This window comes from Sinocyclocheilus rhinocerous, unplaced genomic scaffold (assembly GCF_001515625.1).
Source record: "Sinocyclocheilus rhinocerous isolate Xijiao unplaced genomic scaffold, SAMN03320098_v1.1 scaffold627, whole genome shotgun sequence".
Taxonomy (NCBI): Eukaryota; Metazoa; Chordata; class Actinopteri; order Cypriniformes; family Cyprinidae; genus Sinocyclocheilus; species Sinocyclocheilus rhinocerous.
The window spans coordinates 531,138-548,666 of record NW_015649569.1 but is presented as its reverse complement, the minus strand read 5'-3'; the positions used below and the strand labels follow the sequence as shown (position 1 = coordinate 548,666).

The window sequence follows — 17,529 nt, the reverse complement described above, 5'->3', positions numbered from 1 at the left end:
TCACTGACGCTGATGAGATTAACCCCTTAGGTATCGAAATTTGGTACCGAACGACGAGATGTTTTTCGATACTCGATGGTATCGAGGCAATTCGGTCGGTGCCTAAAAAGTATCGAACTCGATACCCAGCCCTAGTTGTGAGCATTACTGAGTACACACGTAATGTAATGACTGTTTAATTCATACTGGAAGCCGGAGGGCGCCCTTGCGCAGAAACTCCACATATGCATAGTAGAAGTAATGCTCCAGGAAGAAGTATCCAGTGATCGCTGTAGCTGAATAAAACGCAGATAAAGACATTTTAACTGAGGAAACCTGAAGACAATAAACATGCGATTGCACAAAATATATGGTATCTGTGTTCTTCAAGCAATCTTGGGTATTTTTTATAAGGATAAAGTTTATTTATAATGCAATGCTAATCGACGTAGCCTTTATCACTGTATATAATGCTATAAAATAGTATTTCTGCCTTATTCTGTGATACGAAACCACGTCTGATCACAAAAATAAGTTATTTCAAACACTCGACTATGTTATGAAGTTAATATGGAGAAAAAGCATGTCAATAAATTAAAATATCTTTGTTGGACAACAGGTTTGTAAACGACTCATACACATGTAAAACTGTGTCGCACACGTGCTTCTGTAGTACATTTACTCGAGGCTCAGACCGATTTTTGTCGCACTGTACAGCCCTATCCAAACCTGTTCCAGATTGTAGAAGGAGCTGCTCAATTTCACGTCCGCCTTCCTTCACGCCACTCCACACAGTTGTACACAGAAATATGTCAACAACTAGACTTTATCGTTATTATCGCGGGAAGACGAATTCTTATCGTGTGGAGAATTTTTACCGGTATATCGCAAACGATAAGATATCGCCCATCCCTACCCTCTGTGAATCCTCTGTTTGTCCTGTCACGGCTATGGAGGCCGTTTATGAACTCTTGTCTCGTCCTGAACCAGCCATGGAGTCCAATCATGAACTTTCGCCTGGTCATATCACTGGTCATGAACTGGCCAAGGAGGCCATCTGTGAACTATTGCCCTGTCTCAACCTAGCTGCAGAGACTGTTTATGAACTTTTGTCCTGTCCTGACCCAGCCATGGAGACCAATTATGAACTTTTGTCTTGTCCAGACCCAGCCGAAGAAGCTGTCTCTGAACTCTCATCCCTGCCTATCACGGCCATAGAAACCTTAAATGAACTTTCTGTATGCCCTGTTAACCCTGTCATTGCCAAAGAGACCTCTAGTGAACAGTATGTCTATCCCACTTCAGTCAAATAGTTTAATTTTGAGCTATCTGTCTGTCCAGTTTCAACCTATGAGTCTGAGTTTGAATTATCAGCCTGCCCAGTTGCCATTAATGCTCTTGATTTTGAACTATCTGTCTGTCCTGTTTCAACGAATGAGTCTGACTGTGAATTGTCTGCCAATTTAGTTTTACTCACTGAAATGTCTACCAGTCCAGTTTCAGTCGATGCACCTGGTTTTGAACAGTGTGTCTGTACGAATGTAGCTGTTGAATCTAACTTTGAACTGTCTACCTATCCTGTCTCAGTCCAGAAGTCTAGTTTTGAGCCATATGTCTCTCCACTTCCACATGGACCTGGACCGCCGTCCGTCCCCATGTTCCTCCTCCACTCCACCGCCCTCCTGGATTGTATAGTGTTTGAAGCGTAAGGACGCCACTCCTTGGGGGTGGGGGGCTCTGCTTTCATAATATATCTCAATGGTACTGAACCTATTCGTCTAAGCACTTTTCTCTTCTGGGACAAGATAGCTTGTGAACCTGAAGTATCGTTCACACCAGTGTTAATTTTGACAGCAAATTTTGATTTAGTTTTAGTCATAGTCTTTTGACTAAAATGCCATTTAGTTTTAGTCATATTTTAGTCATCTGAATTGTTTTTAGTTTTAGTCTAGTTTTAGTCGACTAAATATAAGATTTTAGTTGACTAAGGCCCAATCCATTAAATAAAACCACTTCTCATAAAGAACAAGAACATGGTCTTCTTTTTAATGGTTATATAGGTTAATTATGCATTCTTTATAGCATCTTGTTTACCATATTCTTCATTCTTTCAAGCAGACATATTTATTTCTATAAAAAAATTTAGATTAATCTTCAGGGCTACTAAAGTTTTTCAGTCAAGAGTAGTGTGTGATTTTCTGTCTTTCTTTTGTTGCTTGATTAACATCAATGACTCGGACAATAGCAACTAAATTAGGCTGCTATCCCTTTAAATGCGCAGCTGCAATGGATGCAATGTACTGATACACGTTCTCCCTACGGTTTACGTTTACTTAAGACGTAATCAACTGTTTACGTGAATACTCGTCAAAACGGACAATTCAACATCATTTTGTGTGTAATTCTCCGTTCAGGATGCATTAAATTAATCAAAAGTGACAGTAAAGACATTCGCAATATTACAAAAAAATGTTATTTCAAATATTTGTTATTCTATTAATAATTTAAGTTTCTATTCATCATTCAATGCATCCTGAAAAAAAGTTAATATTAAGCAGCACAAATATTTTCAACATTGATAATAAGAAATGCTTTCTGAGCAGCAAAACAGAATATTAGAAGGATTTCTGAAAGAACATGTGACATTGAAGACTGCAGTAATGATGCTGAAAATTTGGTAGAAAATTTGCGTTCACAATTCAACATCATTTTGTGTGTAATTCTCCGTTCATGTGATGCGAGAGAGTAGGCTACTCGCGCGCTGTGAGACGCACTTTCTGTGTGTGTATGCTTCAGTGTCTGCGCTCAGAAAACCGGACCGAAATGAGTTCTCTCTTGCGTCGTCAGATTTATCCATATGTCTGCTCTTCTCTTACTCCCACATATTGACATTTTTTAACGTTTTATGCGACGTGCAGTAAGTGTATGTTAGGGATGGGCGGATCGATCCTTAAGTATCGATACTATGTTGTATCGAAAGGATCGATCCTCACATAAAAATATCGATTCCAAAGTGCATTTTTTTAACCATTAATTTTATTTATTTATCAAGAAATTCGGTGCATAAAAAAAGCTTCTAAATATATTAGCGAATAATTGTGTTGGATAGAACCATTTCTCCTGCTCATCAGAACACACGCAAATGCTGAAAGACAGAACAAATCAATCACAGAGAGTGTTCGCTGCTGACGCATGGCTCAGAGTGCTTGCTTAAATAGGGCTGTTTCCCAAAAGCATCAGAAGCATAAGAATAATCTAGTTATTTTTAATTGTTATATTTCACAATATTGCTGCTTTTACTGTTTTACTTTTTTTTTTTCAAATAAGTGAAGCCTTGGTGAGCATGAGACTTAAAAAAACTTATTGACCCCAAACTTTTGTGTACATGTAATATTTATTTTAAATTGGCTAGTTTGTGCAAGTACATTTATTTAAACTGGTTGTTAAAAGTTCAAATAGATTGTGTTATGTTCTGTAATTGCGGTTAATAAATCTGTCAGAAAAAAATATGCTAAAGTTTCAGCTTTAGGGGTACAACAGCCTGGCAGCCTTTTACAAAAATTAACCATGGTTTTATTACAGTAACCAGTTTACCACAGTATTTGTACTAAAACTGCAGTAACCACAAATTTACCATGGTAATAATAATAATAACAATACATTTTAGTACTTATGTAACGCCATGTTTATTTCTCATGAGGTATCCTCAAAGGTGCACCTTTGTAACTTATCTACCCTTAAAGCATGCATACTTGTACTAATATGCTCACTTTTAAGGGTATAGTTGCACCTTTGAGGTTACTGCCCCAGTAAAGGGCTAAAGTACAATTATAGTATATTTTATTTCTGAGAGTGTAAACAAAAAAGGCCTATGAAATGTTAAAAACATGGCTTTAAAATCTAATATGTGATAAATAAGTGAATATCATTACTGATTATATTCTTTTAATAATTTAAAAGATCAGTTTAGTTTAGAGGCATCGGTATCGATATCGGCGATACTGGACTTGAAAATATCGGCATCGGATCGAAAATAAAATAAGAGGTATCGCCCATCCCTAGTGTATGTTAGCTTATGTCCCGCCGGTTCATATGTACGCATCTAACCTCCAAACCACGCAGCAGATTCGTTCTGAATGAATCTCTTCCCAAATCATCCCTCCCTAACATTTTCATCTCGTTTTTATTAGTTGACGAAAATGTCAATAGATTTACATCATAGTTTTTGTCATTCAACAAGAGTTTTAGTTCGTTATCGTCTCGTTGTCATCGGGGAAAAAAATGTCGTTGACGAAATTTATGACGAAAATTATTCGTCAACGAAATTAACACTGGTTCACACCTACAGCAACTTGGAGCAACCTGAACTTTTTCATTTTCGGTAAGAGTTGGTGACTTCTGCCAACATAACTTAGCATTGATTGTGCGCTGGTGCAACGTATATAGAACCTTTTTCGCTCCACAAAGTTTACTTTTAGCAACACAAAAATGATTTTATGTCAGCATGAACCAGTGACAAACTGATGTAAATGGGGCTGGAGAGCTATTGGCTCAAAGGAAAAGGCATAGAAGGTTGTGGAATGCCTGGGTCTACACTTTAGAGAAGACACTGCCACTCGCTTTTAGGAAGGAAAACATATAGCTGAAGCTCAGTAGGAGTCATAAGTGACAGTTTAATGGGATTTTGTCAGAGAGAACAGCAGAGTTGTTGACAGTGGGTCTGGGGATGTGTAGAGATTTGTGAATGGCAGGTGTTCCAGTTCTGAGGAGATCTGCAGAGCTTTCTGTGGAGTTTTGAGGGCACTGCTTCTGCATGAAGCTACTTATCAGTGCAGTGAACAAACATAGATGAACATGAAAGTGTTGTGAGAGAATCAACTGAGGGTCTGACTATTTCATGTTCTACAGGCCTGGTTTTAATGGAGCCATCATTGTGTCCTTGTGTAAAGCTCCAAATTATAGGGATAGTTCATCCAAAAATAAAAACTTATGCCATTCCAAACCTGCTTGATTTTCTTTCTTCTGAGAACACAATAAACACATTTTGAAACATGTCTCTTTGTTCTTTTTCTTTCTTTCTTCCTGTCCATGCAATGAAAGCCAGTGTTCTTCAAAATATTTTGGATCACAATGTAGTGAACAATTATTTTCTTTTAAAGACATTTAGTTCCCACTTTAAGTGAACCTTAGTTCCCAGGTCATCTACAATATGGATTAAAATGCTGATAAAGTCAAGAAAAGATGAGACATAAACACATGATAGTATGATTGAAATGTTAAAATGTAACAAATAAATAAATAAATAAAACATATTTATTCTGTGGCACCTAAAAAAAATAATTTGGCGCCTAAGTTTTTCCTTTCTGATAGGAGCCAATAAAATATTATTTTTACACAGAGATCGGCAACTCTATTAGTAAAATCTGTTGACTTTAGCAATCTTTGTTGCATTATGTGCCAATGGTGACCATTCAAAAATGGACATGTTTCAAAAAAACTTTTCTCTAAAAGTTTGCAGACCTGTAACTCAAAAAGTTTTAAAGATATCTTAATGCCGTTTTAGATATTGGGTCTTACCAAACTTCCCTTACGGCATCGTCGTCTTTAAGGCCCTATATGGTTCGGTTCCAGAGATATTGGAATTTCAATATGGCTCCAGGAGTAAATCGTTAAATTGTACACATTTCAGTGGTCAAAAACCAAATGTGGGTCACTTTGCAAAAATATGATACTTCTTCTGTTTTAAAGAGAAAAGTCTGAAGAACAAATAACATTAAAACTAGAAACGTATCTTGTTTCCTTCTGTCAAAACAACTGCATTGAACACAGATGTCTGAGTGTCATAAGTATTCTTTTTCCAGAGTTTGCATGCCTATAACTCAAGAAGTATTCTAATTCTTAATAAACTTTTCTTTTGGAGTCTTCATTTTCAAGGCCCTACATCATTCAGTCCCAGAGATCCAGAGAGGCTCCATATTCAGATGGTTGTATATTACCATTTTCAGTGGTCAAAAGCCAAATGTGGGTCACTTTGTATACAGCCAATACTTATTGTATTAAAAGTGGAATGTCTGAAGAATAAGTAATGTTGAAACTAGAAATGCACCTTTTGTGTCTTAATTTGTTAATGCAAATTAAAATAGCTGCTTGCTATTTAAATTTATTTTAAAATTTAATTTATTCCTGTGACGGCAAAGCTACCTTTTCAGCATCATTACTGCAGTCTTCAATGTCACATGATCTTTCAGAAATCCTTCTAATATTCTGTTTTGCTGCTCAGAAAGCATTTCTTCTTATTATCAACGTTGAAAATATTTGTGCTGCTTAATATTAACTTTTTTTTTTCAGGATGCATTGAATGTTGAATAGAAAGTTAAATTATTAATAGAATAACAAATATTTGAAATTAAAATATTTTGTAATATTATGAATGTCTTAACTGTCATTTTTGATTAATTTAAAGCATCCTTTCTGAATAATTTTTTTATTTCTGTTAATTAAATATAAATAAATAAATAAAACTTTCAGTCCCCAAACTTTCGAAATTGAAATCATTTAAAGCATCTGTAGCTTTAATTCCTGATTTTATTATTAGTAGTAGTAGTAGCATCAATATTATTTTTAATACACTCGGGCCTGTGTACTAAAATAAGCTTTGATGTCTTTATGTAAAATATCAAAAAAAAATTTTTATTTCCTTTTGATTTTGGGGTGAAATACAGTATGACCTGGACATGTAGGTCCTTTTCATGAGACAAGATTCACAATTATTCATCCATCCTACTGCTTGTCCACAAGTAAGCAATTAATCAATCACATACTGTATATCACATCACATCCTAACCTCAACACAGGTGGCTTAATCTGTGATCTGTAATCTGTGTCATACCTGTGTGTGTTTGAGAGGGGTGAGGTGGACCATGAGCCATCAGTCTGACCCAACTCCCCAGACACCCAGTCCGGCAGCACTGCAGATCCCTGCTCCTGTGACTTTGCCAGCAACGGCTCATCAAAATAAATGGACTAAAAGCAGAAAAAATCACAATGCTTAACAATCACCACTGATTCCAGGTCTCAGACCTATAAAATGTTTTATGGTGTTATGTTGCCTTATACAGATCAAGGTAAACACATGTATCAGTGCAGTATTTACCATGTACGTAGGTAAAGTCTTGAGGCTGCCTGCTTCAGGTTTGTGGGTAAAGGGACCCTCTAAAACTCCTTTTCTGAGCATGTGCAGAAGGAGTCGGGCGTACATGTTACGATTTTTCCTTCCAGTCAGTCCAGAGCCGCAGGTCTCAGGATCACACAACTTTTTAATCCACAGTGCACACTGCTGCCGCTCTGATGGGCAAATGTGGTTTTGAAAAAGATCAATTTCAAGTCGAATTTTCTTATTTGTAGCCTTACAAATCCTGTTGAAATGACAGAGCACTCTCTCTCTATATATATATATTCTCACCTGTCTTGTCATTCAGCTTAAGCACATATGGCTTCATGTCCACTAGGTAATGATCAAACTCAGAGTCCAGAATCCCAAAGCAGTCCTGATCACTCATGTTGCTCCTGAATACATGAAAAGACTCATTAAAACAACCTGTAGTTTACTGTATCAATATGTGACTTTAGGTATGTATTTTTGGTGCATGTTTTAGCTAATTATCATAGCAGACAGCCATAAATGACAGACATGTCATTATTTGTCAACATACAGCATGCAGCCAATGACATGAATACATAATTAGTAATATCTATGTGATGTAGTGCAATAGTTTATATTAAATCATAATTTATAGATACATAATTCTTTTTTCATCATTTTGTTAGCTCACCAGTTAGCAGAACTCATTCAACAAATATTGAGAAGCGCTAACGTTACTTCTGCGATGGGCTTACATAAAGTGCTAATGTAAACGCAAGTATTAATGTAAACGTAAGTCTACGGTAAATACTTGTTGAGCACTAAATCATTTTGAATGATAATAATGTCTTCGTATAGTGTCTTCTGCAGCTGTGATTGTGCGCTGTTCCTCCACTTGTTGCTACTTTACGCTCCCAAACGGTTTCAAACTGACAAACTGTGAAGTCATATTTCACGCGCGCCTTTAATGTTTCAAAATAAAAGTCTCACATAACAGAGTTGTATCTGTCACCGTGATGTACTTTGTACAACTACTTTGTTTTGTACAATTTTTACTTTCTTTTTATTGTACGCTGAGATGCAAATATTCTCCTTTATAACATATTCGGATATTTGTTTAGCAACATTAGAGGACTAACTGTTGTAGCTACTATTGATATTTTTCTCTATATATTTTCTCCTAACTGCTAAACACAAGCTAGTCACATGCTCCTTGCAACAGTTTGTGCATCACAGCTTTAAATTTCAGCAATATCACTCACACCGAGAAAACTTTATTTAGTTGTTGTCTCTGTTTTCTACGATATGTTTACGTGCGCTTTTTACCTTTAATTTGAAGAATTTTATTCCTCATGACGCAGGAAAAGAGCTTACTATTTGTGGCTTCATTCCGTTCATCGCGAGAAGCGTTTCCGTTTCCTAGCAACAATAAAATCGCAGGTGAAACAAACCTAAACAAACCCATGTAGTTAAGTTTGATATTTAGGGTGCTCTATTTATTTATTTACAAACGATTATTTTTTGTACTTTTTTTAAATAGGTTAAAACCGTTAGTTTTAGTTATACATGAATTAGCACTAACTTTCTTAACTTAAGGGGTTTTGTGCAACCGGCTACTGGTCTTGTAGACCCGTTTGCAGGTATTCAGTTCATTTGAGTTTTTGCAAATACCAATTCTACAATAAAGTTCACGACCAAACAAATAGGCTATATCTATACATATCCATTATTTAGCCCAGTTGTATCTCAGCCAAATATTGTCCTATCCTAACAAACCATACATCAATGGAAAGCCTTATAACTGGGTTTGTAGTCCACGGTCACATTATAATTATCTAATTCTTTAAGTACCACAGAAAAAAAGAGGTTTCTGATAGCCGTAGGCCTACAACATGGTAGTAATGGGTCGACAGACTGTTGTTCCGCAGCGTTCGACTCTAGGCGCGTTTCCATTACAGATTTGCGCAAAACTTTGGCGATATTTTATAAATGTCGATAAAAAAAGTATTGCGAAATGACGGCGTTTCCATTAACTCACACCGAGAAAACTTTATTTAGTTGTTGTCTCTGTTTTCTACGATATGTTTACGTGCGCTTTTTACCTTTAATTTGAAGAATTTTATTCCTCATGACGCAGGAAAAGAGCTTACTATTTGTGGCTTCATTCCGTTCATCGCGAGAAGCGTTTCCGTTTCCTAGCAACAATAAAATCGCAGGTGAAACAAACCTAAACAAACCCATGTAGTTAAGTTTGATATTTAGGGTGCTCTATTTATTTATTTACAAACGATTATTTTTTGTATTTTTTTTAAATAGGTTAAAACCGTTAGTTTTAGTTATACATGAATTAGCACTAACTTTCTTAACTTAAGGGGTTTTGTGCAACCGGCTACTGGTCTTGTAGACCCGTTTGCAGGTATTCAGTTCATTTGAGTTTTTGCAAATACCAATTCTACAATAAAGTTCACGACCAAACAAATAGGCTATATCTATACATATCCATTATTTAGCCATTTAAATGTTTTATATATTTATTTATTTGTTTGTTTGATTTTTTTGTATTGCTTGAAAACAAATACATAACAAAGGTGCCAATGGTATACATAGAAAAATATAGAAAATAAATCATGTACGTATATAAAATAATGGAAGGCCTTGCTATTTCACAATATCTTAAATGTACTAAATAAGGGCACAGTTTTAACAATTTTTTTTGTTTGTTTGTACTCTCCTCAATAGTGCTTATATGTGACTCTGGAGCACAAAACCAGTCATAAGTAGTACGGTATATTTGTAGCAATAGCCAACAATAGGCTGCATTGTATTTCTTTTATGCCAAAAATCATTAGCATGTTAAGTAAAGATCATGTTCCATGAAGATATTTTGTAAATTTCCTACTGTAAATATATCAAAACATAATTTGCGATAAGTCATGGCAACGGATTTTGATGGGATTTTGACGGATTTTGGATATATTTATTCAAAGGAGGCTTATGCGTGTATCTTTACAGAAGCAGCAAAGAGAGCCGCTTCAGAAACGTGCTTGGCGCGGCTGGAATAAACCGTAGACTGTATAAAAACATAAACACAAGCATTGAGTGGCCGCAATCAGCTTCAGTGACCGTATCAGAGCCACACTGCACCGCAGACGTGTGCAGTGTAAATTGTCTAAGCATTAATAGTAGGGAAAGCCCCTTATACTGGAGCGCGGCCACTTATGAAGTGTTTCTTGGAGGTTATAGTACATTGAAGAATGATCATATGACTTTTTACATAGGCCCTACGCCATGTGACCTGTAAATGCGAAAAAGCCGTTTCCATTGCAGTTTTGCGAATATTGACGCGTTTCCATTAGGCGTATTTTCAATTCGCAATTTCAATTTGCGCAATTTGAAGGGTAATGGAAACGCGCCTTCTGTTTCATCCCCAATAATCGCGTTTGGAACCGTACAGATGATGACGTGTTTCTGGTTTTCGTCCACGGGATGGCGTCATACACCCTCGTATTGAGTGACGAGTGGACAGGCACGATGGAGAGCGTTTGACGTCAGTGTCAGTGAGAGAGGCGCGCGCTGTAACGGGAGAGCAGCAGCTGAACGCGTACAGTAGACGCGTCGACTCGCGCAGCGGAGGAGACACACACACCTGAGGAATAGCGGCGCGATGGCTGATCATCTGATACAGATCAATGACTCGTCCGTCGCGGTCAATCGATTCGCGCGGAAAGGAGCTCAGCGAAAGAAGAACGTGCACGAAGTTAAAAACCACAAATTTATCGCTCGATTCTTCAAGCAGCCCACATTCTGCAGCCACTGCACCGACTTTATCTGGTAACATGCTTTGCATTCAGTACTCATGCATTACATGTGAAACTTTGAGAAATTGCAGTCTTGGATGTTTGGTTTGACAGCTGACAGTCATTTCTTACTTTTCTAGTGGCAAGGCAAGCAGAAAAAAAAACTTATTTTTCATAATTTTCTGCCTTTCATAGGAAATTGAGGTGCATGGGCTACATGAATAAATTAGGATGGCAATATGTTTGCGTTTTCATTTTGTGCTTGAACTTAGGAGGGAAAAAGTTGCATTGTATTTATTTAGCTTATTCTCTATTTATGTAGCATAAATTAATTAGGTTTTATATTTACTAAATTAATTGGAAGGTTTGTTTTATGATACAAAACCTCTTAAAATTACTTGCATGAAAAAATAAAATCTTGAATGTATTTTGACTGGTGTCAATCATCTCTTACTTTTATAGTGGCAAACATAATATGATCTTTCTCAATAATGCATGAAAAAACTTTTAAAATGACTTAAATGTTAAAAAATAACAGGAGCTATTTTGTAGTCCCATGCATGAAACCATTTTATTTTATATATCACAGTTTTGTGTAATTTCATCATTTATTGTTTTCATTCATTCATTCATTCTATAGGCTGTTATTCTAACAGGCTTCTATGTTATTATGGTCATACATTTGCAATAATAATAATAATAATAGTAATATATAATGTTTAGATATATATTTAATATTAATAATGTTTCATTTCGACAAAAGACTGTCAGTTACAGGTAATGGTAATGAGCTATTAATGCACATTCAGAAAACCATTTCATGGCATCATGAAACTGGATTTGCTGAACAGATGTTTGGTCACATTTTAATACCTAAATCCAGTTTTAATACCCTTCAAACCTTTACAATCATTAAGGTTAAAGAGTTTATTTTGTGCATTTAAAAAATTAGAAAATTCCTAGGAAAGGGAGGGGAAAGCATTTAACAAAAAAGTTATATTTTGCAGCTTTATCACTAACACATTTTTTTTCTGTCTTTTTCAAATGCAACTCTACAGGGGATTTGGAAAGCAAGGCTTCCAGTGCCAAGGTACTGTCTGTCTGTGTAACCATTACGCCTATGGAGAGTCCCCAAAAGGATAGCTGACCAGACCATGTGTGTGTGTGTGTGTGTGTGTGTGCGCTGTAGTGGGAGGTTGTGGTTTAGTGTCACCCATTCTATCACTGATGCATGTGCTCATGTATTGATCTTTACCAGGGTTTACTACACTATTCAACATCACGGCAGATGAGGACGTTGAGTACAAACATGTTCAGTTTATTTCATCATTGTGCCATTATAAGGAACACATAATCTGGATAATGTGGAAAGTGCTGGCCTTGCCAGAGCTCTGGCGTTTTCTGTAAGGGTCTTTGGCAAATTTGTTTAAATCTTGGCTCCGCCTTGTCATTGTTGGCTTCTGATAAATGGCAGATCCCAAATCTGAAAGGGTTTTGAAGAACACTGTATGGCTGCAGTAAACTACATGTCCAGTTGTGCAGAATTCTGTGCTTCTGTTCTGAAATTACAACATCCCTGTGAGGAACTTGACTGTCCGGAACAAAACCCAGACCTGAGCACCGTTGATGAATGATTATGGATGATAAATTAGAATAGGGAGCTGGAGTCAAGTGCTTGACCTCAGCTAATAAGATGCTTGTTTGCAGGCTAATACTATGCCAAAAGTCTACCGGTTTCATAAGCAACCTGCTCTGTTCCTGCTCTATAAGATTACTAAAATCGAACTGATTTTTCAGGGAAATGATGTCCAACATTTCAGCAACCACCCGGTAATGTTGGTTATTTTTCCATCCCTTACAAAAATTAACCATTAGTAGTAAAAGTATAGTAACCATGTTTTTTGGCGTATTGATTACCATTTGTATAAGCATGGTTTTACTACAAATACCATGGTTAAACTATGGTTAGTGTAGCAAAACCATAGTTAATTTGTGGTTATTATGGTTTAACTATAGTGACCATGGTGTTTTGGTTTTATTTGTAGTAAAACCATGGTTAATTTTCTGATATGAAGATGACAAATAAATGTGTTTTTGCATGTCAAGTGCAGAAAGTTTGTAGCATTAGACAGCTGTAGCTTCAAAAAAAATCTTCTTAAAAAATGAATTGGCACAAACCCATTCCAAGTAGGTCTAAAGAAAAAGATGCCAGGTAAGCAGTCTTAATTCTCAAGTTCCCTGGACTATTAGACCGTGTCCTAACCAGGTGTGACAAATCAAGCAATTTGTCTCTGCCCACTGAAAGTGAAGTGATGTGTAATGTGACAGCAAATCAATTCATATTTGATGTTTAATATACAGTTATGTGCAGTGAAATGGACATCTCATTTGGACCGGTGAGATTTCACTCAGGACAGGGCTGACAGTGCAACACTCCAAAAATAGAAGTGGCCAACAAAATTAAAACTAACATTGCTTGTCCATTTCTGCTAAACCTCATCCTTTCCCAAGATATTATATCGGGATCTTCAACCCCAAACATACTTGAACCAGCAATCAAGGTTTTTAGGGTTACTTGACAGGCAGGTGTGTTGGAGCAGGGTTGGAACTGAAGTCTTCAGGACAGTAAACTCTCCAAGATCTGGGTTAAAAACTTGACTTGCTAGAACAATATGACTTGTCAGAGCCATGCTGCAGCAATGGTTAAAAAAAATCAACAATTAGGATGTTTACATGAGAATTGATGATATAAGTTCCTAAAAAGTGTATCTTTTCATTTTGGCTCTTGGGAATCATTGAGCAGAACTACAGGATGACACAAGAGCTGGCAGACTTAGATGGTCACAGATGGCAAAGGTATCTTGTGTATCATGTTTGTGTATCTTCCTGTCAACTGGACATTTGCCACGGAAGATGGTCAAGTCTTTGAGGATGTGTGGGTACATCCGTGAATATATTTCCAAAGACCTCTGCAGTGTTGTACCAGAGACATAATTTACATAAGTACATAAGCACAAATGACTGGTCAAGGCATTGGAAGCATGCCTCCTTCAGTCCATTTAGGATTTCACAGGTCTTTTTTTTCTGGTCTATGCAGCCTAAGATGCTTCAGCTTTTAAAAAATGCTGATGATATTTGCAGCATTCTATAATGATAAGAAAGCTGAATGCATATTGATAAATTAGTTGGACTCAGAATTATACATTTTGATTAGCTAATATTGCCTTCCCACCTTAGAATGAGTTTTTTTGTGGAAACATTGTGAAAAAGACAAGAATGCACGCAATGTCGCAAATGTCGCAACTTGAACATGAGTGCAATGTGCATGGAGAACTTTTTTGCCATCATGTGAAACTCCTGAACATGCAGATTCCAATTGAAATGACAGGATTTTGCCTGCAAAATTTCACAGAGCTACAGTAAATGTGACCACAGCTTTAGTGCTTTCTGAGTGAATCAGGGCATTGTGTTTATTTACACTGTGTTCTGGTGTTTTCAGTAGCAGAGCGGCTCAATTCACAGTAAATGCTGCTCCACACAAACACAATCTTTACATCTCGCTTAATGTGTATTGCAATGAAGTGAAGTGAAAGTGAAGTATGGCGACCTATACCCAGAATTTGTTGACCCATACTCAGAATTTAACCCATCCAAGTGCACACACACTGTAGTGAACACACATCCGGAGCAGTGGGCAGCCATATTGCTGCGGCACCCGGGGAGCAGTTAGGGGTTCAGAGACTTGCTCAAGGGTCTCACCTCAGTCGTGGTATTGAGGGTGAAAGAGAGCGCTGGTTATTCACTCCCCACACCAACAACTTCTGCCAGACCTGAGACTCGAACCCACAACCTTCTGGTTACAAGTCCGACTCTCTAACCATTAGGTCACAACTGCGCCGACGTGTGCCAGGATCACTTTATTTTGAACAATTTCAGTTTTCAACATTTTCCAAATGTGTGAACTTTACACATAGTTTGCTTGCTTGCCCGTTAATTGCATTATATAAGTCGCAGCACTTTTCAGATGTTGAAAAATGTGATGTTTATGGCAGAAAATATGGTACTTATGTAATAGTTCATTTATGATCTAACAAAGCATCTGAGTTATGAATTGTACATTTTGAAACTCAGTGACACATGAAATCAGTCCTGTGTAGCTGGAAGCTCTTGTGTTGTGTAGAGTATGTTTTGGGTCTTGTACGAATCACATACGTAATGAGTAATGACCGTCAGCCTATAAGCAGTCATCAAGATGAGGGTTATTTAAGAGGCATCACTGTCCCTTGTGTTAGAGCTTTTGGCGGGCACGTTTCTTACTAAAGCAACCCTGTCATAACTGCTTCCTGTTTCCAAGCACCTACCACATGGTTACATAGTCTGACTCCCTAATTAAGTGTCATTGCAGTCAGCATGTGTTGCTCCAGACAGCTCTAACCTCCGTCCGTGCAGTAACCTGCCTGTCTGCAACTACTTCTTCACTGGAGAAAGTGTTGCATGCAGAGAAGTGAGGACAGCATGAGAACATGAAGAAAACTGGCTAAAACAAGCACATTAGCATGCTCTGAACAGGCTGACAGTGGGGCTGTTGGTGAGCTCACAGATGGCTTCACTGATGGACGGTTGGCCGTGGGAGCTGGTTGGTGTGCAGTGGAGTGGGAAGCGAACATGAGGGCCAGGCCAGAGAGTGCATGTTCTTGGAAGCATTAGGGAGATGTGTAATGGCGTGTAACAATGAAAAGGCTTCTGATACCTAACCAAGAGCTTTGAGACACGCGATGAGGGACACCAGACCTGTGCTCACCTGCGTTTTGAGCATGCTTCTCCAAAACTGCTACTGAGAGATGAATGAGATACATGAGGTATCCTGAACAAGACCAGCGTCTGGATTCATGAAAAGCCCTCACATCATGTTTTTTTTTTAATTATTCATATTATTATTATTTTTATTTTGCATTGTATAGTATTTTAGATCTATAAAGGATTTTCACAAAAATAAAATAAAATAAAAATATAAAATAAAATATAGACTCAAAAATACAAAAATAATGCCTCCCAATTACTACTTATGATCCACTATAAGTATGTAAGTGTGTCTACAGAGTCATTGTCGTTTGCCTGTATTTTCTTATTTTATTCTTCTGTTGCTGTGCTTGGGCTGTTTCTGGATCACAACCTTTGGCCAGTTGTCATGTTTTAACACAAAAACATGTTTTGCCTTATTGATTGCTATCTGTAACTGGACAGATTACTAGGCATTGTAATTATGCTTTTATGATGACACATAATTATTGTTTATTAGCGAGCTAGACTGTGGATGGCCAAACTCCCTTGCAAATTGCAGCCAGTCATCTAATTATTAGCATAACTATTCGTTCGTATACACAAAAATGCCAATAATGAATGATTAACACAATATTTGAAAAAATTTTTGCGAAACACCTCCTCACTCATCTTCTGAGCTTCTGCCGGTGTAGGAGGGACCAAGTTTGAATCTTGTGTTTAAAAACAGTTACTGAAAATCCTGCTTGGTGCACCTTTAAAGAGCCTTTCTCAAGCAGACTGTTGCATTCATTCGCTCGCGAGTAAATGTGTGTGTGTGTGTGTGTTTGTGCTGTTAGTGAATGAGTTCTGTGTAGGCACTCTTATACAATATGTACTGAATGCTGCCTGAAAGTTATAGTGCATTATATAGAGATTGCACCGATTGCAATTTTCTTGGCCGATTCCGATTTCCGATTTTTCATTAATGTGATCTGCCGATACCGATTTTTGCCGATTCCGATTTTCTTTCTAATAACTATTATTGACAGCATATACGAACAAAAATCTACTCTTCTTTAACGCAAAGTTTTATTTTCATTAAAAAACACAAGTAAAAAGTCAGTAATAAAATAAGAACAAATAAAAAAATGGCAAACAACAGCACAAATAAATGCAATAGAATAAAGAGAGCTATGAAACTACGTTTTTCAGGTTAAGTAAGTTTTTATTCAGGTAAGAAATACTACAGAAATTACAGTAATACAATTAACATGCGTTCTCTTTCTCAACTATTTAACGTTCCAAAACTGACTGTGTTTAACTGGATACTCGCCAAAATGGGCATTTTGACATAATTTTGTATGTATTTGAAAGTGTTAGCGCAGTTAGCCACTCACTTTGGTATTTGTGGCTCACAAGCTGTTTGAGACTGAGCGCGGCTTGTGCGCTCCACTAATATAGATCAGTGGTGGTGCGCTTGGTATAAGCGCGAAACCTGGGGGAATGACTAAAATGCGCAATACAAGCACTATTTAACCGGAGCGAATGAGACGTGTGTGAGAGAGAAGGGGTCGTCGGAGAGAAGAGAGCGAGAATGCGCGGCTGACGTTTATTTTTTTCTAGAATAAAGAATGAATTACTGTAGCATAGTCAGAGATATACATCTGACTCACGACTGAACACACAGAATGATGTCCTCACTGCTAACTGTTCTCTGGTTTCAGCTGGTCTAGCTGGTGTTTAATTGCCTTTAGGTGGTAGGGATGGGCGATACCACTTATTTTGTTTTCGATACCAAACCGATATTTTTCAAGGCAGTATTGTCGATATCGATACCGATACGATACTTCT

At 37.2% G+C, this 17,529-nt stretch overlaps 2 protein-coding genes across 3 annotated transcripts in view; one reads left to right on the top strand and one right to left on the bottom strand.

The window, feature by feature from the left end:
• The window catches only part of LOC107710700 (centrosomal protein of 112 kDa-like), a 57,158-nt gene extending 49,097 nt beyond the window's left edge, over positions 1-8,061 (bottom strand). For both annotated transcript variants that reach the window (XM_016515533.1, XM_016515534.1), the window contains exons 1-4: positions 7,812-8,061; positions 7,442-7,545; positions 7,133-7,323; positions 6,869-7,002 (exon numbers count right to left, since the gene is read on the bottom strand). In XM_016515533.1, the coding sequence (XP_016371019.1) occupies positions 6,869-7,002; positions 7,133-7,323; positions 7,442-7,545; positions 7,812-7,828 (446 nt within the window). In that variant the 5' untranslated portion in view covers positions 7,829-8,061. The remainder of the gene's footprint in view (positions 1-6,868; positions 7,003-7,132; positions 7,324-7,441; positions 7,546-7,811) is intronic.
• A 2,636-nt stretch (positions 8,062-10,697) lies between these two features.
• The window catches only part of LOC107710697 (protein kinase C alpha type-like), a 174,062-nt gene continuing 167,230 nt past the window's right edge, over positions 10,698-17,529 (top strand). The window contains exons 1-2 of the mRNA XM_016515531.1: positions 10,698-10,951; positions 11,976-12,007. Coding sequence (XP_016371017.1) covers positions 10,785-10,951; positions 11,976-12,007 — 199 coding nt within the window. The 5' untranslated portion in view covers positions 10,698-10,784. The remainder of the gene's footprint in view (positions 10,952-11,975; positions 12,008-17,529) is intronic.